General features: G+C 40.5%; 2 protein-coding genes across 3 annotated transcripts; one reads left to right on the top strand and one right to left on the bottom strand.

Moving 5' to 3' along the window:
* Positions 1-7656: 7656 nt before the first annotated feature.
* Positions 7657-14455, top strand: LOC102718135 (alpha-1,3-arabinosyltransferase XAT2-like). 2 transcript variants are annotated; one of them, XM_040529584.1, is made up of 3 exons: positions 7657-7894; positions 7987-8199; positions 12817-14453. In XM_040529584.1, exons 1-3 carry the CDS (start codon positions 7708-7710, stop codon positions 14028-14030), a joined length of 1614 nt encoding a protein of 537 aa, XP_040385518.1. In that variant the 5' UTR covers positions 7657-7707; the 3' UTR covers positions 14031-14453. The 2 variants fall into 2 exon arrangements, with proteins under 2 accessions (XP_040385518.1, XP_040385517.1); XM_040529583.1 differs by lacking the exons at positions 7657-7894; positions 7987-8199 and adding exons at positions 10439-10754; positions 10871-11128 and having other exon boundaries at positions 12817-14455.
* A 590-nt stretch (positions 14456-15045) lies between these two features.
* On the bottom strand, positions 15046-22398 carry LOC102711930. Its single transcript, XM_006663862.3, has 6 exons — positions 21945-22398; positions 21708-21813; positions 19852-19975; positions 18763-19509; positions 16524-18474; positions 15046-15791 (listed from the first exon to the last, which is right to left on the bottom strand). The coding sequence occupies exons 1-6, from the start codon at positions 22129-22131 to the stop codon at positions 15391-15393; spliced, it is 3516 nt and encodes a 1171-aa protein (XP_006663925.1). The 5' UTR covers positions 22132-22398; the 3' UTR covers positions 15046-15390.
* Positions 22399-25754: the final 3356 nt, after the last annotated feature.

The following is a 25754-nucleotide window of genomic DNA, read 5'->3' on the forward strand; positions in this document are numbered from 1 at the left end:
CTTCCCCATGCAATGCAATCTTAAAAACTAGCGCTGATTAGAGCATGCATGTCTACTTTTTGGAAAAGAAAAATAAGCATGCCTACATAAGATTTTAAGTGTGTAGAATTAATGCTAATTTTTCTTAGTCACATCTGATTATGGGACCATCTTTATGCACACGAAGCACTTATGTGCTACTATATATATGTGACTAATTATGCACCCAAACTTAAACATATTTTGAAACTAGTCTCTTTTAAAAACTTCAACCAAAAATAGATTGTCTGCTTAGAGCCTAATACTTTGACGCTGAGGTCGTAAAGGGAGACGCCACATGTGTTGGCGTTGAGCTCTGCCAGCATGGAGGTTGAGCTGATACCTCCTACTGACGTGGCTGAGAGCTCAGCGCCAATGTGCCTGGTGCTCAATCTCCACGCTGGCAGAGCTCAGCGCCAACACATGTGGCGTCTCCCTTTACGACCGCAACACCAAACTATTTGGCGCTAAGCTGACGGTCTATTTTTTGTTGAAGTTTTTGAGAGAGACTAGTTTCGATATATGTTTTGGAGAAGGACCAATTTATCAAAAAACGGTTAAAAAGAAGTTTGAATTATCTTTCATAAGGAATGGGCCTTAAATGCATCTTTGTCCGTCTGGTCACCAATATATATGGGAAGAATATCAGTGTCATTTAGCCCAAGTGAGTCTAGAAGATATTCAATTGATCTACCCATTGTCTCAACTTAATATGGGGTGGACCTTTAAAAATTGGGTTGGAACACACATGTTTAGAATGAGTGACAAATTCTGACTTAAAATAAACAATTATATATTCATATCATCTTCCCATGAGTCATTCGAAGACAGAGAAATTCTTACAATATATTAGTAACATTTTTTTCAACCAACTCTCAATCCCACTGCCAAGAGGGTAATGCACATATAGACAAAATTTGTTGCCCTCAATTGTTGCCCACTCAACTTTCACCAAAAACTTGTTTAACACTAATATTTGCAACACTTTCATCTTAGAAATTCATACCCAAAGGGACTTATGACGCCATGTTATGGGGGACCTCAGGACTTGTGCCCTCTCTCTTTTTTTTAGTAACAACAATTTATAAAGAGGTGTTATGCCACACCTAATATAATACAAACAATACATATATTCAAGTTACCTTTCATATGTTAAGGCTTAAAGGTATATTGAAAATATTTTTAACATTAGATAACTAGCGATTCGTATTGCTAAATATACCACATCACTATTTTTTTAATTAACATTAAAAGCCTATTATAATTTGATGTAAACTGAGATTCTAAAAACAAAACAAACACGCTAAATGAGCAAACTCCACTGACCTATAAACAACTTTTGTGCTAGTGTCAAATCATGTAGGTAAATTTGCCGTATTCTCGCTCCAATAATGGTGACCGAAATAACAAGCTTTTCAAATTCATATTATTAAATTTGTATAAGATGATGATTCTGATACTACTGGTGAGATAAAACAAATGTTCACGCAGATTACTACAATATATAGAGTGTGCGCTAAAAAATACTTCCTCCGGTTTTTTTGATGCCGTTGACTTTTTGATTTATGTTTGACCCTTCATCTTATTTAGAAATTTTATGCAAATATACAAAATTATAAATCATACTTAACGTTACTTTAGTAATAAATCAAATCATAACAAAATAGTCAATAATTATATAAATTTTTTAAATAAGACGAAGGGTCAAATGTATATTAAAAAGACAATGGCGTCAAAAAAATTCGGAGGGAGTATAGAGTATTGTAGTTGGCCAGACCAAAATACATACTATGCCCTTTCTCTGTGTACCATCCCACAAGTGCATGGATGCTTCCCCTTATAGTGCAATCTAAAAAGCTGGCGCTGATTAGAGCATGTCTAGTTTTTGCAGCAGAAAAAAAAGAGAGAAGATGACTACATAAGGCCGACTATTCTTAGTCACATGTGATTATCATAGCATTTTTATGCACACGAAGCATTTATGTGCTACCATATACATGTGAGAAATTATGTAACTTAAACCTAAAAAGATGTTCATTTTATCTTTAATAAGGAATAGACCTTAAATGCATTTTTCCCGTCTAGTCACCAATATATATATATATATATATGTGTGTGTGTGTGTGTGTGTGTGTGTGAAGAATATAATATATATGGTAAAAATATTAGCATCATTTAGACCAATTAAGTCGGGAGAGGAGATCTATCACATCTGATTATTATTATTAAATTTTCATGGGTGAGGACATTGGGAATTTATACGACCTCACCTCATTTGAAGAAGCTACAAGTAGTGAAAATTCATGAAAGTAGCTTGAAGCCATGTAAGATGAACTTAAATCAATGAGCCAAAATAAAGTGTGGCATCTAGTACTAATTCCTATCTCCTATCAGTAGGCTATAAGTGGGTCTACAAAGCTATATTAGACTCCAAAGGAAATATGGAACAATTCAATCCAAGGCTTATGGCTTATGGTAAAAGGTTTTTTGATGAGAGAAGGAATTGATTGCAATAAAACTTTTTATCCGGTCTCTAAGAAAGACTCGTTTAGAATTATCATTTCACTAATAGCTCACTATGATTTAGAACTTTGACAGATGGATGTGAAAATGACATTTCCAAGTGGAGACTTAAATGAAAATGTTTATATGACTCAGCCGAAAGGTTTTGTTATGGAAAAAAGAACCATTTGGAATGCAAACTGAAAAAATCCACCTATGGACTTAAACAAGCATCAAGGTAATGAAATCTTAAATTCAATAAAAACATTAAGAAATTTGGATTTAAGGAAAATAAGGTGGACAACTACATCTGAACAAAAAATAAAGGTGGGAAATTCATCATAATAATACTCTATGTTGATGACATTTTATTAGCAATCAAACGGTAATAAGTTGCCGCAAGAAAGCAAATAATGCTTGTCATCAAATTTTTATACGAAAGATCTCAGAGTGGCATCATATGTTTTGAGTACTAAAATTCATCAAGATAGGCCCAAAGGTGTACCAGGACTATCTCTATCTCAGAAATCATATATTGCCAAAGTGTCGAAAGATACAATATAAGCAAATGTTCATGGACATCACCTTCTCCAATAATAGAAGGGGACAAATTTGGTTAATTCCAAAGTTTTTGCAATGATTTAGAAGCAAAAGAAATAAATACATTATCATATGCTTTAGCCATCGGAAGCTTAATGTACACTGTCAACATGAATACGATACCATATGCTTTAGTTATACTGATGGTCGAGCAAGAGGCTGACTATTGTCAACGCCAATGAGGCTTTCATCATCTGAGCATAGAGTAGAAAACGAGCAGTGTCACCATAGATCAAGTAGGCCTAGATGGTGGCGGTGTAGATCGAGGAATGCCTGATTGTCAGATGTAATAGCCCTGATCAATGGAGGTACAGATCAAGGCGAGATTGATATGGGGATGACGGGTGATGCCCAATGGTGGTTTTAGAATATGATCAATGGTGTCCATCCCTTCTATGTGTGGTGATGACCTAAGATGATGATGAGGAGGTGATGCCAATGGTTGAGGTGGAGGGGCTTGACGTGGTAGCTAGAGAGACACATAGGCAACGTGATGGATCGGCGGGTGATGGTGTGACCGTACAATGAAGGGGTTTAGGTGGCAGAGGATCGACGATGAGGCATCCAACGGTGCAGTAGAATGGCGACGAGGAGGCAATGGCAGGGCGAGGGTGGTAGCGGTTGAACGGATCGATGGTGAGGTGGATTAGGCAATGACGCAACGGCGAATCAACCGGCAGAGGCAGCACACGAAGAAGGCGAGGTGGAGATGACGCTGTATGTGGGAGGACATTGTATTGGGGGACCATGATTTATTGAGGGAAAGGATGTGCGATGATGGGCGTCATTTGTCGATGATGGTAGGGTGCTAGTGAAGGCAGTTGATCTTGATCATGCAATTTAATGTGGCAGATATGGAACGTTGTATTTGTCATGTGAAACCATGAGTCTTAAGTCACAGTGCACCGTAGGATAGAATATGGGACGTTAGATTTGTCACATGAAGCAACGAGTCATGAGTTGGTATACTATAAGATAGATTAAGAAAATATCTAATAATAAGTAAATTAATCAATCATCTACTGTGAACCTTTGGTGAATCTATATTCTTATAAAAAGCGGTAACGATTTTGCCAGGCTTTTCGTCCGTCGTGGGCCCCACGTGTCAGCCACGTGTGCTAAATTTTTGTTTGCGAAGAGCGTTTCCTTCATCCGTTAGTCCTGACAGCGTACGTATAAATAGTGGATGCGCTCAAAGCTGGCAGAAGTATAGCTCTCGGACGCGCTGGATAAGGCGCTCCACTTGCAACTTGACGGTTCAGAGTTCGACTCCCGCGGGGAGCAGCGTGTCTATTTTTGCCAGCACTCCGAAGTCCCAACTCCCGCGGAAGCAAGCTGCAAGCTTATCCATTTTTTTCCCCCAAAATTCCGAACTCCCGCGGGAAGCTAGCCTGGTTAGGGGATTAGCGGATTAAAATTTAGAATTGAGTCTCTCTTTTTTTGCGAGTGGGAGCTCTCCTGATCAGGGGATTAGCGGATTAAAAGTTAGATTTCAGTCTTAATTTAAAGTGTTGTTTTTATTATCAAACATATTAGACAATAGATTACAAATTTAACACCAAAATTTTGACACCTAAATAAATTCTTAAATCAAGTCATTATTATTGTGATTTTAGGGTAGATTATTTTGACCGTTGGGATCAAATATATTTCAACATATAAATATTTTATTTAGGTATACAATTTATGAATAGAAATATTTTATTTGTATTTAAATTTTGTGAATACATATGCATAAAGATTATAAAAAGAAATATTTTATCTACGTATAAAGTTTATGTCTATTTATGTAAAAATTTTATAAATAGAAGTTTTTATTTATGTATCATGTTTATGAATCAAAATATTTTGTATAAGTAGAAAGTTTACTAATGAAAATTATTTTTCATATATGTAATTTCAAGTAGAAGGACAAAAATTTAATTGCACTTTTATTTAAAAAGAGAGCTTAATCTAAGAAATTGCAAAGTGCAAAATTATCACCGTGCCGTCATAGCCCGTCTTCGACTCCCTCTCCGCCCTCAGAGGAAAATAATGAAGAAAAGAAGAAGGAGAAAAGAAAGAAGAGAAGACAGAAGGAAAAAAAAAAGGAAAGATAAAATAAGGAGAAAGCTAAAAAAATCAGAATTTAAACTAGGAGAGAGTGTGTGTAATGTCCTTATATCCATCGTACATCCTCGCTGTTCTCTGCTCCATCTAACTAAGGGGTTGTTAGGATACATGGACTTTTTGGTAGTCCCTTGTTACATCGAATGTTCGTACGTTAATTAGAAGTATTAATTATAGACCAATAACAAAACTAATTGCATAAATAAATGCTATTTCACTAGATAAATTTTTTAAGCCTAATTAAGCCACGATTAGCAAATATTTACTGTAGCATCACATTCGCTAATTATGGACTAATTAGGCTTAATAGATTTGTTTCGCGAAATAGTCCAAAGTATGAGGATGGTTTTATTAATAGTCTATATTTAATACTTCTAATTAATGTCCAAACATTCGATGTGACAGGGACTTAAAAAAAGTTGAAGGGAAACAAACACCCCCTAAATAACTTTTGATGGCTTAGAAATGTACATTCCAAGTCATCTGTTCTAAGTACGTACTGATTTTTTTTTATCATTTATGCTAAGTAACATTTTGTCTTCTTTAGATGTGTCCTATTTTATAAAGCGTTTGACAACAAATTTATGATCGAAGCCTCTGGGTTGTTTGAGCCTGCTGATGTGATTTTGATAGTATTTCTTAGTCATTATCTCTAGAATCTTTTTTCTTCATGAGAAATAATATCCTGGCTATATTTATGAGACTAAATGTAAAATGATTTTGCAAATTATGAAGTCTTAGCTAGACAATTTCACATTCACATCCCATTATTGTTGAATCATGTATAGTGAAAACATGCAATGATTAATTGCTCTTTATGGGATTGATTGTTTGTTAAATTTTACTAACATGATATATAGTTATCATAATTAATTAATTATTACTACGTTTCATATATGTTTTAGTGGTTTCTTTAATATATAATGATTTTTTTATCCGTAGTGAAGCACGGTCATCTTGCTAGTATAATTACTAAATGTACGAGAAGCCAAAAATCCATGCGTTACGATCAAACAGAATCATTGCACCGGAGGCAAGACTTATATATATCTCCACTTTTGTTTCACTCGCCACCCCTTGGTCTCCCCTTGAAATCTAATCCGTCCTTTGTTCCTACTTCCTACAGACAGAGAGGGGAAACAATCAGCTTACCTAGCAGCTACAAAGAGAACATATGTCTCCACAATGTGCCGCTCCTGATCAAGGTGATACTAAGCAAGATAATTTTCTTTCTGATGGCCAAAGAAAAAAAAAACAACGGTTTCACCCACAATTGTATGAAACGCCTTGGAGCAGCGTGGGCTCCGTAGCCGTCGTCGTCCCTTCCAGCAGCCCGAGACGGCGAAGGCTACAGACCACGGCTCACGCACGCACGCACGGCCGGCGGCAAGGTCTCTAGCGGCGGGAAGCCGGCGGCACGGTGTCGCCGGTGAAGGAGTCGGGCGAGCGCGTGCGGTGGTCGCGGAGGAGCGGGCGATGCGGCGGTGGAGAGGTTGAAGAAGAAGAACCTTGCCGTGCGCCCGTGGCCCGGGTGGAGGCCCTTGGGTTGTTGGGCTGACAGGAAACCTAGCCCAAACTGTTGTTACCAATTAGGCCGGGCCAGTTCCGATTGGCTGGGCGGTTTATATCGCTTAATTTTTACCCTATCCTTCTCTAAATATTTGACGACATTGACTTTTTTATACACATTTAATTATTAGTCTTATTCAAAAATTTTGTCAAAAATTTAAAATTATATATATATATATATTAAAAATATATTTAACAATAAATAAAATGATATAAAAATAATGAATAATTGATATATACATAAAAGTATATTTAACCAGAAATGAAATGATATAAAAATAATTAATAATTGTGTAATGTTTTTAAATAAGACGAATAGTTAAACGTTTATAAAAAAGTTAATAGTGTCAAACATTTAGAAACGGAGGTAGTATATGTTTTTGAGCTTAAAACTTTGGATTCATCTAATGATTAAATGTTTAGAAATTTTAATTTCATCCATCAAATCTACCCATTGTTATTGGATGATAATTTAAAAATGTGTACGCAAGTTAAAAATTTCATACACGTCCTCGCCTCAGCCCCCATGTATTGCGTGCGTGTTTGACAGAAGAAAAAAAAAATCAAACATTCAATCAATAGCAAAAGTGAAAAATTTTTAACTCTACTGCGATGCTAAAAAAAGTTCAACCAGGTTGGCAATTTTAGGCAGTCTAGGCTGGCAACGGCCTAAAGCTGAGACGAGGAGGGAAGCTTCAGCTGCCCGCTTTGTCCACCGAGCCGGCAGCCTCATGATGCGCCCATGTCACGGCCCACATGCACGCCACAAACACACTACAATAATTAACAAGTAAAATCTTACTCTACTCGCAAATAAGATAGCCATTCCTCGCGTGGCGATCACTGCCGGTAGCTGACTAGTTGGTTTCTCCAATTTCTCGATCGGTTCTCTTCTGCCGGCCGGCGGCCATGAAAGGCGGCGGCGACAACAAGCTGAGGGGCGGCGGCAGAGGAGGAGGAGTGCCGTCGTCGCTGCAGCGGCTGGAGTACTCACGGCGGCTCAGGCTGCTCTCCCTCGCCGCCGGCTCCTTCTTCTTCCTCCTCGTCTTCCTCCTCTCCACCCGCCACGACGCCATCGTTCTCCTCGACACCCGCCGTACGTCAGCGCTTGCTGCTATGCTAGCTCTTCCCCTTCCGTGCATATATGCTTCCTCGATCTCTGAATCATGATCCTCACCTCTGACGCAGCGGGACCGAGGGCGCCGCCGTCGTCGCTGCGCGCTCCGGCAGCTATCTCCGGCGACCGAGCAGCAGCACCAGGTACGTCGTCTAACGTGGCGTCTTTCCACGACCGCACCGACGCACGCACAGGCGGCGAGGAGGATGTGGCCGGAGAAGACAAACCGCTGCAGACTGCCGCCGCCGTGCAAGCGACGTCTCCTCGGCACGAACGACAATCAGGTGCGTAAGTGTAGCTGTTAAAGCATATGTGTTGTGCTTTTGACATTATCTAGGGCCGTTGTTTTGGTCCATCACAGATGATTTATGATAAATGTGAGGTGGTAGGGACATCAAAAATAGTAAGAAATGATTTTTAAACCAATAAAAGAATTAGGCTTAATTAACGGGTTTGAATATGAAAATCTTTTAAGGTTTTAAAAAGTTCGGTAGTTTTTGGGAGTTGAAAGGGGAAAATATTTAAGATCTTGAAAACCTTGATAAATAATTCTTAAAATTAAATTATGGCTCGTGTGTGAAAGGTGAGGGTCTTCCTTAGAGCAAGTCCAATAGTATAACCAACTAATAACTCCAAATCATCTATAGTCAATCTAATAGGCAATTTATATAATAGTTACCTACAAAACATATACTACACTATTAATACTTAGTCCCATCTATCATACACACAATGCGTCTTGAAATCCGTGCTACAGCTGGCTACAAAATTTGTAGCTCGCTGCTCTTCTTTCTACTCTCATATCTCCTTAAAATATGTTTATAGTTGGCTTATAGATTGCTATTGTTCCTGCTCTTATCACTCTCGTAGTTAGGACTTATGATGAATTCTTGAGAAAATTGGGTGTTTATACTAAATTTTATTATTGAGGGATCCTTACCTTGAAAGATGAATCTACATTTCATATTTTACGCGTAAATAGGGGAAGCCTACCAGTCTGGATAATCTAGTTGCTATGTTCACATTTTTTTTGTTTATCCAAAATAAGTTATTAGAGTTGTGCTGCATTCACGTCATCCTCCTCAGGGCGACTTGGGTAGCAAGATAGCAACCGGAGCACCGATAGTTCCGCCCTAGCACCGTCCATCTCCTCTCATTGTCACTAGAATCGGCCGTAGGAAACTGTGCGGAGGAAAGGATGGTGGTGGCGGGGTGTTCTTCTTCCTTGCTTCGTTGGTAGTGATGGTGTGCGTGGGCTCCACAGAAGTTGCCGGTAGGAGGCTCAGGGGTAGGGTAGGATGTGGTTGTCGTTAAGGTTGCCACGAGCAAGGTGGCTCTCGGGTTGCGGCCCGGAGGAGCTCATGGCCGACGGCGACTAAGGGGCTTGGATCTAGCCTTCCCTCTTGAAAAAATCTAGGTGCCCCCAGCCAAATCTGGCGGTGACGACGTGCCGAGGACATGCAACTGCGTCATCTCAATGGGATGGAGGCAGCGACAAGGTGAATGTGGCCAGACGTCAGTCAGATGGAACAACGACTTGTGGCTTGGGCTCACGTTCGGGCAATGGATTTTAAACCCTCGAGGCGATATCCCCTCATTTATTACATGATATTTAAATAGTCATAAAAATTTTTGAAAAAAATTATGACGATAGATTAATATAAGATATATCACTACATAAAAATACAAATTTAAATATGACTTCTACAGTATATAACAAAAATAACAAATATGACTGTGAGTATACGTATACTATCTAGAGTTCAATTTGTTATTTTTGTTATGAATTGTAGAAGTTATATTTAAACTTGCATGTTTATGTAGTGATATATCTTATATTAATCTATTTTCATAATTTTTTATGACTATTTAAATAACATACAATAGACGAGGGGACATCCCTCGAGTGATCAGAATACGTTCCCCTCATGTTCATGGCGACGAACTCCTTGCCACCGATGGGGATGGGGAGAGAACCATGTTCGGGTCTAGTAACACTGGACAATTTGGTGTGTCGTCATGGCTGTACTCTATCTTCCATCGCCTGGATTATGAGACGGCAAGGCAACAACCCAGAGGAGCTAGGGTTGGTGTATGGGGTTCTGAGGACGCGGCGATGGAGGCCGTAGCAGCACCGGTGTGACAACAGGGGTTTAGCCTCACCGATGACTGGCGCAATCGGCGGTGGCGGGAGTAGTGAAAGCATGGATGGGGCGGTGAGTTATCATATCCGGCGAGAAAGCTGGTGGACGAGCGGTGGAGGAAGATGGAACCGAGAAAACGCTGCTGAAGTTTGCAGCACCAAAACTCTCTGAACTTGCTCTGTTCTTCCCCTGTTTTTCAGTTCGCCAGGTTACTTACAGTCACCGTCGGATTCTACCCAAATTTACCACCAAACCCCACAATTTGCCTTGTTCATCTGGTCTTTTGTCAAAAAACCATAAGTATTTAATCCAAATAAGGGCATACGTTACATTTTTTTACAAAAATCTAAGGATCTTTGCAAAAAAAAAAAAAAAAAAGTTTGAAAGCGGCGCGCGAACCGCCGTGAGGGCGAGAACGCCTCGTTAAGCTCTGCGCTGCTCCGTGTCTCGGTTCTCTCCGCCGCATCCTCTGCACGAATTGCTGTAGTTTTAAGCTCGTCGATCGTCGGCGATGAAAGGCGGCGGCGGCGGGGGTGGCGACAAGCCGGCGGGCGGCGGAGTAGCGTCCCTGCTGCGGCTGGAGTCACAGGGGTCGCTGAGGCGTCTGTCCGTCGCCGCCGGATTCTGCTGCTTCTTCTTCCTCCTTCTCGTCTTCCTCCTCTCCTCCGGCCACGACGCCATTGGCCTCGACGTCCGTCAGTGCTGCCACTCCCATTCGCTTTAACGCTCCAGGCCTCGCCGGTGCATGAATGATTCATCTCTGAGCTAGCTTCCGCATGAACCTCACAGCGTTCCCGTTGGTTCCGTGCAGTGGGAGCAAGGGCGTCGCTGCGGCTGCGCGCCGCGCCGCCGCAGGGACAGGGAGCGAGCGAGAGCCACGGCGACCTCCTGCAGCAGAGGAGCAACGCCGCCGCCGCGGACGACGAGGCAGCCAAAGAACGCGTGCACGTAGCCAATGTGGCCAACCAAACGGCGGTGGCCGGAGCGCGGACGACGAGTGACGTGGAGAGAGAATCGGAGATGGTGCCGGCGGCGAACTCCGACGGCGACGGCCAAGCGGCGGCACCAGGTATCTTCGACAACCGCACCGACGGCGACGGTAGCAGTAGTTAATAGCCGCACCTGGTGGCTGGCACGCACTCCCAAGTTTGACGTGCCAACCACCACCCGCGTGCAGCCGGCGACGACGCGGCGGGCCAAGACAAAGCCCGGTTGAGGCCGCAGTCGCCGGAGGTGTGTAGAACACGCCCACGCACTGGATATTTCAGAAAAATTGAATTCGTAAAAGACTCCAAAATTGAATTCTAATCCCTACGGGGAATGGGAATGTTTCCTCGTTTTTACTTAAAAGAAATTTTAGCACGATAGATTAATACGTGAAGTGTGTTGTAACAAAAAGAACACATTAAATTTCGAGTAGTATGCACGCATTCACAGTAATATTTATATTTTTAATATTGTAGAAATCAAATTTGGTCTTAGGTATTCGTGAAATGAAATATCACAAACTAATCTACGATGTTAAATTTTCTTATAACTAGTTAGATACAATGTAAGAAATGACTAGATATCTCCAAAGAGGATTTAAAAGTATTTCTGAAAAATTCCATGGAGTTTCGGCCTCTTCAATATTTTAACTTTTACTTAAAACCTCTAAATTCTGTCGAAATATTAGACAGAGCTTTGTTTAAGGCCTTGTTTAGTTTGTAATTTTTTTTTCAAAAACATCACATCAAATCTTCGGATACACATTTAAAGTACTAAATATAATCTAATTACAAAACAAATTTTAGATTCCCCTGGAAACCGCGAGACGAATCTTTTGAGTCTAATTAATCCATCATTAGCATATGCTGGTTACTGTAGCACTTATGGCTAATCCTATCCTAATTAGGCTCAAAAGATCCGTCTCACGATTTTTCCCATAATTATGTAATTAGTTTTAATGTTTATCATTTATATGTCCAAAGATTCGACGTGATGGTTTGAAAAAATTTTAGAAACTAAACATGGCCTATACAACACAAGCAAAGATGGCAATGTTCTGGCTTTTGTCCCCTCCTACCGTACATTTGTAATAGAAACATTGTCTTTCCCAAGAATTCTGTATAGGTCTTACTCATCGAAAAGTGAATCTCGTCTTTCTCAATAATCATATTTTAGTATAATACCTAGTTATTATTTTTATTTGCTTTATTATTAAAGGAAATTTAAACACTGCTTATTTTTTTCATACTTACATATCAATTTTGTATAGGACAAGTGCTCAAATATACGTATAAAAGCTAACTGCTTTAAATGAAACAATAGAGAGAGTATTTTTTAAGCTCCGCCTATTGATTGCATGTCATCTAAATAGTCATAAAAAAATATAAAAAAATTGACCAGATAGATAAATATGAGTTATATCACTCTACAAACATGCAAGTTTAAATTTAACTTCTACAAGTTGTAGCAAAAATAATAAAAACAATTATGAATATGCATATACTTGGTTTCAATTTTGTTTGATTTTTTACTATAATTGTAAAAGTTGAATTTAAATTTGCATGTTCGTGGAGTGATATAACTCATATTAATCTATCTTGCCAAATTTTTTTATATTTTTAATAACTATTTAGATGACATGCAAGTATACAATGGATGTGCTAAAAACTGTTTCCCATTTTTACATGACCATATACAATTCTAATTTTGATGCACATTAACAGCATGTATCATGTCATGTGATGGTTTCTAACTTTGCATCTCCTTCAGGGGACAACACGACGCGTTCAGATCGCCTGGACCAGCCGCGACCGCCGCTGTGCGACTTCTCCGACCACCGCAGCGACGTCTGCGAGCTCTCCGGCGACATCCGCATGGACGCGAATGCCTCGTCGTTCTTCCTCGTCGTCGACCCAGCGAGCGCCGGCGCAGGCGGGGCGACGTACAAGGTGCGGCCGTACGCGCGGAAGGGCGACGCCACGAGCATGGGCCGCGTCACCGAGGTCACGGTGCGGACGACGACGACGGCGGCGCCGCGGTGTACGAGGACGCACGCGTCGCCGGCGGTGGTGTTCTCGATCGGCGGGTACACGGGCAACCTCTTCCACGACTTCACCGACGTGATCGTCCCGCTGTACAACACCGCGCGGCGGTACCGCGGCGACGTGCAGCTCGTCGTGACCGACGCGGCCCGGTGGTGGCTCGCCAAGTACGGCGCGGTCCTGCGCGGTCTGTCGCGCCACCCGCCGCTCGACCTCGCCGCGGCCCGCGCCGCCGGGGAGGTGCACTGCTTCAGCCACGCCGTGGTCGGCCTGCGCGCGCACGGGGGGGAGCTCACCATCGACCGCGAACGCAGCCCCGACGGGCTCGGGATGCCCGGCTTCACGCGGTTCCTCCGGCGCGCGCTCTCGCTGCCCCGCGACGCGCCCACGCGCCCCGGCGGCGGCGGCGCGCCCCGGCCTCGCCTGCTCGTCATCTCCCGCCGCGGCACCCGCCTGCTGCTCAACACCGACGCCGTGGTCCGCGCCGCGGAGGAGGTGGGCTTCGAGGCCGTGGTTAGCGGCGAGCTGTACGCGACCACCGCCGCCGACGTCGCGGACACGGGGCGGCGCGTCAACTCGTTCGACGCGGTGGTGGGCGTGCACGGCGCCGGGCTGACGAACATGGCGTTCCTGCCCCCCGGCGCGGCGGTGGTGCAGATCGTGCCGTGGGGCGGGCTGCGGTGGGTGGCGCAGCTGGACTTCGGCGCGCCGGCGGTGGCGATGGGGCTGAGGTACATCCAGTACGAGGTCGCCGTCGACGAGAGCACGCTCAAGGACAGGTACCCGCGCGACCACGAGGTGTTCACCAACCCGACGGCGCTGCACAAGAGGGGGTTCGCGTTCGTCAGGCAGACGTTCTTGAAACACCAGGACGTCGCCGTCGACATCCGCCGCTTCAAGCCGGTGCTGCTCCAGGCGCTCCACAGCCTCGCCGCCTTGTAGCTTGTTACTGCATACTCAGTATATATATGCACCGAATTACCAAAAATTATTATAACCTTAGGTTACATTCGTAGCCGGAGCGGGCTCCGTATATATGGTTTGGATATAGAGGCCGGGTTTAGTTAATTCATTTACTACAAATTTATAGCCGGAGCTAGTTAATTAAGATACGCTCTATGATTAATTCTTCCTTGTAGGCATTCTTTGACTCATGGGGCTAACGTTAATCACCCAACATGGAAATTAGAGGATATGAAAAGCTACAATGCATCCAACTAAAATTGGCAAAAAATACATCAAGCTTCCTAGAAATGAAAGGAATAGAGGGTGGTAATATATATTTTATTTGTACTCCTGTAAACATTCCCAATGGTGATGGCTGGTGACAGTGAATCTGCCACCTACCCCACCAACTCTCTAATTACCAAAAGAAAAAAAATAACTTTAGACTTACATGTCAATCACCTTTATTAACTCTATTTTTTTGAGGGAAGAAAAAAACCTATATCGTGAAAAACAGAATGCGAGTATCGGACGGAGAGGGTGTCATCAAACAATTAATCAAAATATGGATGATTAATCAAAATAATACGAAAATTTTATGTTTATATTAATATATGTATGCATTGATACTACTATTTGTTTTAGAGATATTTAAATATCTAAGATTATATAAAATAGATGTATTTATACCATTATTAATTTGACCAACCATGAAACATGAAGTTTGTGCCGGGCAGGGTATACAAAGGTTTGCCAAATTTCTCGATATTTCAAAAAAAAATTAAAAAATGGTAGAAAGAATCCAAAAAAAATCGGTGGTGGTAGTTTTTCTGTCGAGTGAGAGGACCTTCTACTCTTACAAATTACAATTGTTTTTCTGTGTTCAATTCATGATTTCACCTAGTTTTTTTTTTCCCCTCTTGAAGTAGTGCCCTACGGGGGTGTATTTACTTTACATTTCAATACAGGTAAAGAGAGATTAGATCAGAGATTTCAACAAAAGTGACGTGAACATATGATATGAGGCAGAAGTGGTACACATTTTCTTTACGTGGGAACCGAAATTTCATTTCTTTGGCAAACTAAAATATAATCACACGGCACGCAGAACGTAGAATTAACATACAGAGCAAAATGGGGAAGGAAGAATTTACAAAAGAATAGCCCAAGCACCTCTATTACCAAAAAGAAAAAAAAAAGGAAAACAAATACACCGTGGCCAGAAAATTCTCACAAGAAACCTGCTGATTTGCTGAACTGGTGCAGGGTTCATCTTTAGTGGCAATGCAACTAGTATATATGGTCTTCAGATCCCACTCCCAGGTCTCAATGGTTGTACATTAGAATCATGGATAACTCACATAATTGTGCAGTTGCACTTAGATTCTATCTTTGGAGGCTTCAAGCTATCAGATGTAGTAGTAATTTCAGAAGAACGTGCAGGTACTGGCTCTTTAGTAATTACTTCTGTACTGGCAGTATCTGTGATGTATTCACCTTCTGGTATTTTCCTTTCAACCTTGCGCCTCGTCGTTCGCCTGTGAGGACCTCTCAACAAACTATCCTCCCTTGGAATGAATTTTTCTACCATGGTAAGTGTTGGCCGAGGGGCATAAGCGAGTTCGGCTTCCTGCTCTCTCTCCAGTCCAATTGTTGCAGCCTTGTATGCTAGGTCATGAACAATGGAACTACAAAAGAGAACTGTATCCGTAGCCTCTTCTAAAGTGAAGCATCTCTGAATTTGTTTCCCCGATCCTTCTGCAGGCCAGACATGAAATTTATGTTATGTAGTTACAGTAAAAGTATATGAACTGATGTTGGATAAAGCAAAGACAAAAATGTATTGGATGGATATCTGGATCTGACAAACAAATGTTTATGCATACATAACAACAGGTAAATTTAATTCTATAACAGACATGTAAAAGGACAACAGACTGTTATTTAATGGTTATTTAATGTTACTTGATACTTTTCTTTAGAACCACTAACTGTTTAATAGTTTCTCTGTTTAATTCTATAACAGATGTAAAATACACCTTAGATAAATGAAAGGGGGTGAGTTGTAAGATAGTTGCATAAAGCCTGCTCAGGTGATGCATCCACTAGATGCAAAAACAAAAGATTGAATAACATCAATCTTTACTTGCAGTAAAATCTACCACCTGCTTTGTTATACAGACTTAAGAATTGTGAAAAGTCCATGTTTGGTTATATTTTATTTTCATCATGTAAAAGATACTTTAATGGCAGGGTTATATATTTTTCTTCAATTCCTAAAAGCAATTAAATTATTTTTTTTAAACACTCACTACCAACTCTGTGCCTTTGTATATATGATTCTGAGACGGCTGCAACATTTCCATATCAAAATGTACCAGGTCAACACATTACAATTGCAAGTTAATGGAACTAAAAGAAAACAAACTTTGATTATTAGTTTTTTCGGGAGACGAGAGATACTAAAATTAGCAAGCCATGAATTCATACCATCTTTGGTTGCATATCTTGAAGAAACTGACACAACCTCATCTGGGATAGATGATACACAACAATCACCCAACTTGCTTTCTTCTGCAGCATCTGCAACCTCTTCAAACAGAATTCTAGGAATATCAGAACTGTTCTCATCACATGGGTGTTCTAGAGTTTCAATTGAGTAGTCAGTGATGGCAGGAGCTTCTAGAATATCTTCCTCTGTGTTTTGTATGAAGCTACCGTCAGCAGCAGAGGACTGGGGGATGTCACTTGGCACTTCAGTGTATGATGAACACATGTTAACACCTAAATTATCATCATGAACCATCCTTTCTGTATCTTGATTCTGAGTTAGTTCATCTTCGACTGCTTTGCAATCATCATTTACAATGGCTTGTGCAACAGACCAGCACTCTATAGCACTTGAAAGAGCTTCTTGACAAGATTCATGATGTTCTTCGGCAAAAACCCCAGTTCTCGAAGCACTTGTATCCAAACTACAGATCGGGTGGCAAGCATCTACATTTACATAACTCTGAGGGCAATGTGAAGCTGATGAACCGCTAATCAGCATATCCGACACTGGAGCAATGCTTTGACAACTTATTTGAGACTTCTCAGAGTCACTCGTCTTGCCACTTTTAAGACGCTCAAAGCGTGCATCTGATTGCCTTGATGAACCTAGATCAATGGAAGAAGAAGCTGAGGAGCTATCCCGTCCAAAGCTACGCTTCATCAAACTGACACTATCTGCCGCAAAATAGGGTTCCAAACAATGTATGTTGGCAGTAACCAAAGGCCTCCCTTCCAAAATAGGCCATTTTTGGCTTCTTGTCTCCTCCAATAGGAGTACCGATATACCATTGCCCTCAGTATTTTCAACCTTAAGGCTTGTAGAGCCAGTTGACCCAGGTTCATGAGAACCACTGGCCACCATATCAGAGACAAAATCATTGCGTTGGCAATCTGATTCTGATTCTGACAGCCATTGGGGCATTTCATGATGTTGGCTACCTTTTTGTAGTCTGAGAGGCTCATACTCTGTCACATGTGCTGATTCTACTTCTTGATAGTCACTTACACAACATGTATGTGATGAAGTATCATTGTTATTTCCCAATGTGGAGTCGCTAATATCATGTGGACTAGTATTTTCTTGAAGATACATCAAGTGCTTCCCCGACATCTTTTCCTCATTTGTGTGCACCACTGACTCAATCGAGCACCTTTGTAAATGATCAGCTGGAGGTTCATTGCTCACTAGCTGATGGTCAAGAGATGCCTCGATGCTATCTTCTACACAATCTAGGGTTATAGGACAATCTTCTGATGGAATGCAGATTTTAGACTCTGTAAATGTATGGTCCTTGTGATGCAGTCCTTCTGTAGTTTGTATCTTAGATCCTGCAGAAAAAATCCCCTCCCCGAAATCGCATTCTTCACAATAATTACCACCAGCCACATACATCACATTAAACAGCTTTCCACATCTAGTACATGTGGCCATTTCACCTTTTCCAACCTCAGAACTACTTGCAATACCATATGAAATCTGATCAGCTGTTCTACTTTTCAAATCAAGGTCCTCTCTGGTGCTTTCTACACAATTGGCTGTTCCTGATGAGTTTTCTAAGCCACTGCAAGTAGTTGATAAACTGTGCTGATGACAATTGGATCCCTCATTCAGCTCATCAGATTTATCAAACATAAATATCTCTTCATGGATTCTGGGACTGTCATTTGCTTCCCATTGACCAACTAGATCATGTCGTTCATGGTCAATGTCCACACAAGGGCTATAAGTGGCACCATGTTCAGAACTGGCATTACTGCTTGTTGTGACGGAGGAAATGTGTGAAAACGTAGGGCGATGAACAATATTTCCTTTGCCAGCTCCAAAAGTGGTGGCAGGGACACTTGACAGAAGTGGCCTGAACATATTTTGAGGTGCTTTGCGATGATCCTAAAAAGGAATATGATGTTTTTTATCTTAGCAAGTAGGGTCAATTAAAATGCAGTACTAATAAAATATACTGCTAAATAAGGAAGTCAAGAGTTTAAGTTACAGACTTACAGTAAAATAGGCTGCGCAAAAACGTCAGTCTATGTGTACCAAAGAGTATAGTTTATGAGGGAAGATTCAACTAATACAATAATTATATAACAATTTAAGACATGTAATTCCCAAATAAGAAATAATAATATTCAATGCCACAAAAATGAAATGTTAACATAATAGAACAATGCTTACCATCAACCAAACAGCAGAATCAAATGACCTCTTTGGGACAGAACTAGGAGAAAAACTCTTGGATGACTTCTGTGACGATGCAATTGTTCTGGTCTTCATCACTGCCAGGCTTTTTTTTACAGCTGGACTGCTGGAATAATCAATTGGCACAGACTGCATAGAGTCTAGATCATCTTCACCAGAAGATGTCACAGAAGCTCTGCTGTATGAACTGAAATGATCTCGTTCGGTACTATGGGATGAAATAGCCCTTCTTGATGGAGTAGGAGACATCGATTGTCTTCTACCTCTTGAAACCATGTTTAATCCACTGAAAGATGAAGGGGATCCACCCCTTGAGCGGGATACTGGGCGGTCTGACAGAGATGTGCGAAGGTTTGGAGGTGCATCAAAAGAGAAACCAGGATCACTTGACTGCCATCCTTGAAATTTTGGTGAAGATGACCTACGATTAGTTTTCACAGGTGAAACTCCCCTTGCTCCATTAAGTGTTGGTCCACTTGAAGTAGCACTCATCCTCCTTGAGGCAGGACTTGGTGACCTCCGTGGTGGTGTTAATGTCTTACCAGGAGGAGTTGGAGATCTTCGTGATGGTGTGGATGATTGCAGAGAAAGAGGTGGGCTACATCGAGAAGACGAATTCGTTGATCTTGTCCTTGTCAGAGCTGTATTGCTACTTGAGCGTGGTGACAAGCTTAGTCTATTTGGGCTTGCACTGCTTCTACTAGACCTTTGAGCATTTTCCATCTGTGTGCAAACCACAATAGGTAAGTGTTATGATTACCTTTCGTAATATAAAAAATTGGAGTTAACCGTAATAATGATTCCTTGATGATCTTTTGTAAAAATAGGTAAGTGTGCATAAACATATTATTCTTAACATAATTCTTCGTTCTTATGACAGCGTGAAGGTTATCCATGAAATTTACAATTATATTAATAGTTATTATGTCAATTTATTTTGAGTTTACAAGAAACCAGCTTTTGAAAATTTACAGGAACTCATGGTATTTGTATTTATGGTATAATTTACTTATAATATGATGCAAGAACAGGACTCACATAATCTATGGTAGGATAAGCACTTACCGTTGATGACCTTGAAATTGATATCGGCTTAGTCTGAGGCCTGCCCCTAGGAGCTGGACCAGCATGCTTGTCTTCATCATCATCCAATGAACGGAAAAGTGGTGTTTCTGGAGGAGTCAATAACCTGTTCAATAAAAAGTTAGATGACAGAGTGTAACTTTCAAACTCAAAATAATGACCAATAACAGTACAGACAACTAGAGGTGTTTTATGGTTTTAGACGGTATAGCCTTGAAGCATCAAAACACACATCAATACTCAAAACCATGCTAGTTTTTTTTTTTTTGTTGTTGTGTGTGTGTGTTCACATTGGATAACAAAACCTAATAAGGCAGAAGTCTACTTAACTCCCTGAAGTATAAGGGTTGGTCCACTTAACCCATGAAATATGAAAGTATTTTACCCCCTGAAGTACTAGACCAGTTCAAATAACCCCTAGTGTGGGTTTATAAGTGGTTTTGACCATTTCGACGATGATGTGGCAGCAATATTGCTTATATGGCACACACATTAGTCCATTTGGCATAAGTCAATCCAATCGATGCATTCCTACCACTGATAGTCAAGCCTGAGAATTACATATTAGCATTAATGTGCTTATTTTCCAAGTTATTATCACCCGTCATCTTTTTGCTTCTGCTTATGCTTATAAGCCAAATTTTGAATTTTCAACCTTAAATTTAGAGCTGATTTTGGGGGTTTTTTCACCTAAGTTTATTTTTCAGTCTTGGCTTTTAGATCGCTAAGAATACATATATAAAAGTTTTATTCACAAATTATTTTTCGTTTGTGAATATGGAAAAGGCCAAACAATCACCTCCTATGCTTGTTAAAAAGGTACGGAACACACTCCATTGCCATGTCATTATCCATATCATAGTCCATATGTCCAGAACAACTTATTAAAGACTCTATGGGGTTAGATTTGAATACTTTAAGGGGTATAATAACCGGTTTCATACTTTAGGGGGTTAAGTGGACTAACTCTAATACTTCAGGGGGTCAAGTAGACTTTTTCCATCCTAAAACAGACAGAAGAAAGGAATCAAAGAATCCAGTCCAGGAAGATTTTGAGGCTTACTTCATACAGGAGAGATGAGTTGTTAGCATAAGCCAAGTATGAATATCAGTGAGCAAATTTCTAGATGATATCTAATTTCTGGCAATAGTAAACTAGTAAAGTTTATATTCTTTGATAATCTTAAAATGATGTTACATGGCAATACTGTTTAACTGATACTTACAGAAAAGGCTGTGTCAAATATTTAACGGAAGGGCAGAGCTAATAACTCCTACAAATTCATTGCATTCAAAGAACAAGTAGGAGCATTGCACTAGCAATATATCAGTTATCTATTTGGAACATTCAAGAAATGTTTATTAAGTGTCAACTAAAATATCTATCTGCAAGTCGTCCTTTTGCTCCTAAGAATATGATATGACTTAAATACAGCCATTTACCTGATGTTAAAAGCACTAACCATTTCATGCCATAGATTCTAATCTCAAACATCTCATGTGTTAAGCAGCTGAATAATGGTTCATTTTTTATGAATAAACAACAGCACATGAATACAGAATGGGCAAGAATCATGAACAGTTCACATTTGAAGGTTTATCTAGCAGTCTATCTACAGAGAACGAGAATAGACCTTGCATTGTTACGTACTGAACAAAACAAGGACAAATAGCCGAAATTAAAAAAAAAAGAAGAAGCTGCAGTCTATCTTAAATCTATGGGTGTTACATTAAGAGACATCTAAAACAAATTAACAGGTACAAACAAAAGAAAAATAAGCAGTGCTATGAATTGAAACAAAATAAAGTAAAATGCAATACTAAGCATGCATGCATACCAATCATAATCATTCTTTTCACCGTCAACATTAAGAAAATCACGGTTTTCTTCTCGTCTGGCAATGTTGACGCCAAGCTTGAGATCCGGAAAATAGCTCAATTTTGCTGGTACACACGAAGCAGAAACCAGTAGTGAGTATCAATTACATAACACATTTCACCATCGAAAATGAATATGACAACAAAAAATAAAAACAAGATGATTATACAAATGGGGATGATGTTATGAGCATTACAGATCGTTTCATCAAAATTATCTGATGACTCCAACAAGAAGTTGTCCTTGTCATTTTTCTGCATATCACTGAACAATGTGAGCTCATCATCCTTTGATTTAGCAGGCACTGCACTCCCAAAACTGCGGCCCCTCCTGTGGGAAATCTCCTTCGAAGGAGACCTCCTCAGGGAGGGAGATGGTGGCATCTTTAAAGACTAGTAGTCTCTTTGAGGGAACTTCCCTATGCTCCTCCTTTCCGACATATCAGATTGAGGAGACGACAATCCATAAAGAACAACTGCCTGCAACACAAGCTATTTTACCAAGAATTCAACACAAAAAAAAATAACGGCATCAAAACATAAAGAATCCATTGAACAAACAAACAATCTGAAAGCCATAAAAGAGTTGCTAACACGGTGCATATGGAAGATAAGGCATAAAAGGCAGTAAGCCAATGAGAGAACTCTTGAGCCACGCAATTGCCCAAAGTAACCAACCAATCACACCACCAGACGAAATTATCCATCCAACCACACTAACAAAGCTAAACGATTGCTAGTGGCATCCTGAAAAGCAGTCAAACAGGATCAGGGACCAACCAAAAGGGCCCGAGAAAGTAGCCTCCAAGAAACGAAGCTGCCCATGTCCATGTTGGAGGGCCTTGCGGCTGACCTAACGTGGGGGCACTGGGGTTTCAGCTGAACCCCAGTAAATTTTTTCAGAAGAATTTTTTTTTTTGACAAATCGCGCTGTCAGTACTGCACCACGCATCAAATGAGCAAGGAATCGGATAGAGGCTAGTAATGGGTGATGAACAACTAAATCCAAGCCCGGATGGATCTCCATCTCCGGTCTACGCCCCCGCGGACCTCATCCAGTGGCACCGCCCCGCGCCCAAGGAGAGAGGAACCGAACGAATACCTCCGATTCGCCTCGCACCGAGATGGAGGCCGGCCGCGTGGGACCCGCGCGCGAGGAGGCCAGCGCGCCGCCGCCGCCGAACACGCACTGCACGCTGCGCCACCACCCTGGCTCGCTGGCCGGAGCGACCCAAGGGGCAGGAATTCCGGCCGGCCCCCCTGCTTCAGCGCATTCCGCCAAAATCCAGTGGCGGCCTCCGCGAGGGTGGGAGGGAGGGGGCGGGGGCAGATCCGGCCTAATGCCGGTCGTCGCCGGCGGGAAGGCAGCGGCGGTGGCGGCTAGGGTTTGTCGGCTGATGCTGATGCTGCGGCGGGCGGTGGATGCCGGTGCGTTGCCGCGGCGAGAAGCAAGGGGAGGGGGCGCGGCGCTGGCTGGCAGTGGACTCACTGCAACTGGAAACTGGAAGAGAGAGTGTGCGTGGGAATGCGACTGCGACTGCCACTGCGAGCGAGGGGGCGAGCTAGAGAAGACGCCTTTCTCTCCCTTTTTTTTTAATTATTGACGCCGCGATTACTCGTCTTATTTAAAACATTTATATAATTATTAATTATTTTTATATCATTTTATTTATTGTTAATATACTTTTATGCAGATATATAGTTTTACATATTTAAAAAATTAAATAAGACAAGTAGTCAAACGTATATAAAAAATCAACGGAGTTTAATAATAATAATAATATTATTATTATTATTATTATTATATTATTATTATTATGGGTTTTGTGGGATACCTATACCGGGGGTATCCGGAGACTATACAAATACGTACGGTCAATGGGGTACCGAATAGGAAGAAGAATATACATGTACGGTATTGGTTAGGAGTCCGGTATGTACCACATTGCATGCCGTGTACATCGGACCCTGGCCATAACCGAATTAGGATAGATCTTAATCTTACTAGATTAGGACTCTATCATATCTATAACACTTCCCCCACTATATAAGGGGTTACGGGGTACCCCTCGAGGGCAAGAGAGATTCATCTACGAAATACAATCGCCAAGCAGGAGTAAAGTATTATCTCGCCACGTTGGGAGCCTGAACCTGGGTAAACTCATCCCCCTCTTCATTTTAACCATCGAATTCCGAGCTCGATAGTCACCCCATAAGTTTACTGCCGACCCTAATCATCAACAGGTTTTTTAAGGAAAAAATGGGAAATGTTGCCTGAGATTTTTTCCTTGCTAAATTTTACCGGAAGTATATAGCGTAATGTAGTTATGTTTTGGTTTGGTGGATTTATATTTCACTTAATTTTATATTAGTTTATTATAAGTCGCGTGTCTAATAATGAGTCTGAGAATACAGAAAGAAGAAGGTATCGTATTAGTAAATTATAAATTAAGGATGAGCAATTGTATATTTTAAAAATTGATTAATATAAGTTTTCGAAGTAACTTTTACATACAAAATTTTAAAAAAGATACACCGTTTAATAATTTAAAAAACATGCTCATGCAAAAGAGTTTTCTCCTACCCTGCACTGCATAATGGAGCCTAAACGTGTCTTTGCTTAACACACGATTAACAGGATTAAAGGATGGAGTCTATTTTATTTTTTTAATAATTAATAATTAATTAATTATGTACTAATATATTATTACGTTTTCTGTATCGGATAAGTTAACTTATCACCCATCAGCCAAACTCTACCACTGGCTATGTCTCTGATGCAAGCACCCACGTCAGATTAGGACATGAGCATACATGAGCAGGTTCTACCATAAAAAAGATTTTTTTAGCCTTTTTATTTTTTTAACTTTATACCTAGACCATACTAAAACTTATTTTTAAATATAAATATTTTGACCATATCACTCCACTTAGCGTTGCTAAATAATAATATCACAAGAAAAAAATAACGTGACATTGTTATTTACAAACAACAGAGAATAATGTAACAGCGTTATTTGGTCACCCAGCAAGACTTGTGTGACAGAAGATTCCAACCATGTCAACTCCTCACGACATTAGGATATTATTTGGTCACGCTAGGAAAGGTGACGTGGTCAACAGGCTCAGAGAGTGACATTACAGTGTTACAATACATATTTCAGAGGATTTGATTTTAAATTAAAAATAATAAGCTTAAAAATAATACAAATTCCCAAAAGAGACAAAGTAACTCAGTTTGATACCCACGTGTTAACGTAGCAATATAAATGGTTAAAACAACATGCATCCCTCTACTGAGTCTACTCCTACTAGGTTATGAACATATAAAACTTAGATTATTGCAATACATTTTGACAAAGGTGGTGTTTAGATAGCAAAATTTTTTAGGAAATAGGTCACATCAAAGGTTTGACCGGATGTCGGAAGGAGTTTTCAGACACGAATGAAAAAACGAATTTCATAGCTCGGCTGGAAACTGCGAGATGAATTTTTTGAGCCTAATTAAGCCGTCATTAGCATATGTTGGTTACTGTAGCATTTATGGCTAATCATGGACTAATTAGGCTCAAAAGATTCGTTTCAAGATTTCTTTCACAGCTGTGCAATTAGTTTTTTAATTTATCTATATTTAATGCTCTATTTAAATGTCCAAAAATTCGATATGATGCTTTTGGGAAAATTTTTAGGAACTAAACAAGGCGAAAATCAAGTGAATCTTTTACATGTTCATGTAATCTTTTCCTCCACATCGGGAATACACAATAAAAAAAATGGGTTTTGTCGCTTAGTCATATATAATATGCCAGATAAATGCCAAATCAATACACTTCTGAGGTCCAAAAAAAATATTACTTTCTCCAATTTTTAATCTGTGATGCTAGTGAATTTATTCGACCAGTCATCTTATTAATAAAATTATATAATTATCATTTACTTTATTGTAACTTATTTTGTTATTAAATATATTTAAGCAAGATTTATATTTTTATACATTTACTAACTAT

Source organism: Oryza brachyantha, chromosome 12, assembly GCF_000231095.2.
Source record: "Oryza brachyantha chromosome 12, ObraRS2, whole genome shotgun sequence".
Classification (NCBI taxonomy): Eukaryota; Viridiplantae; Streptophyta; class Magnoliopsida; order Poales; family Poaceae; genus Oryza; species Oryza brachyantha.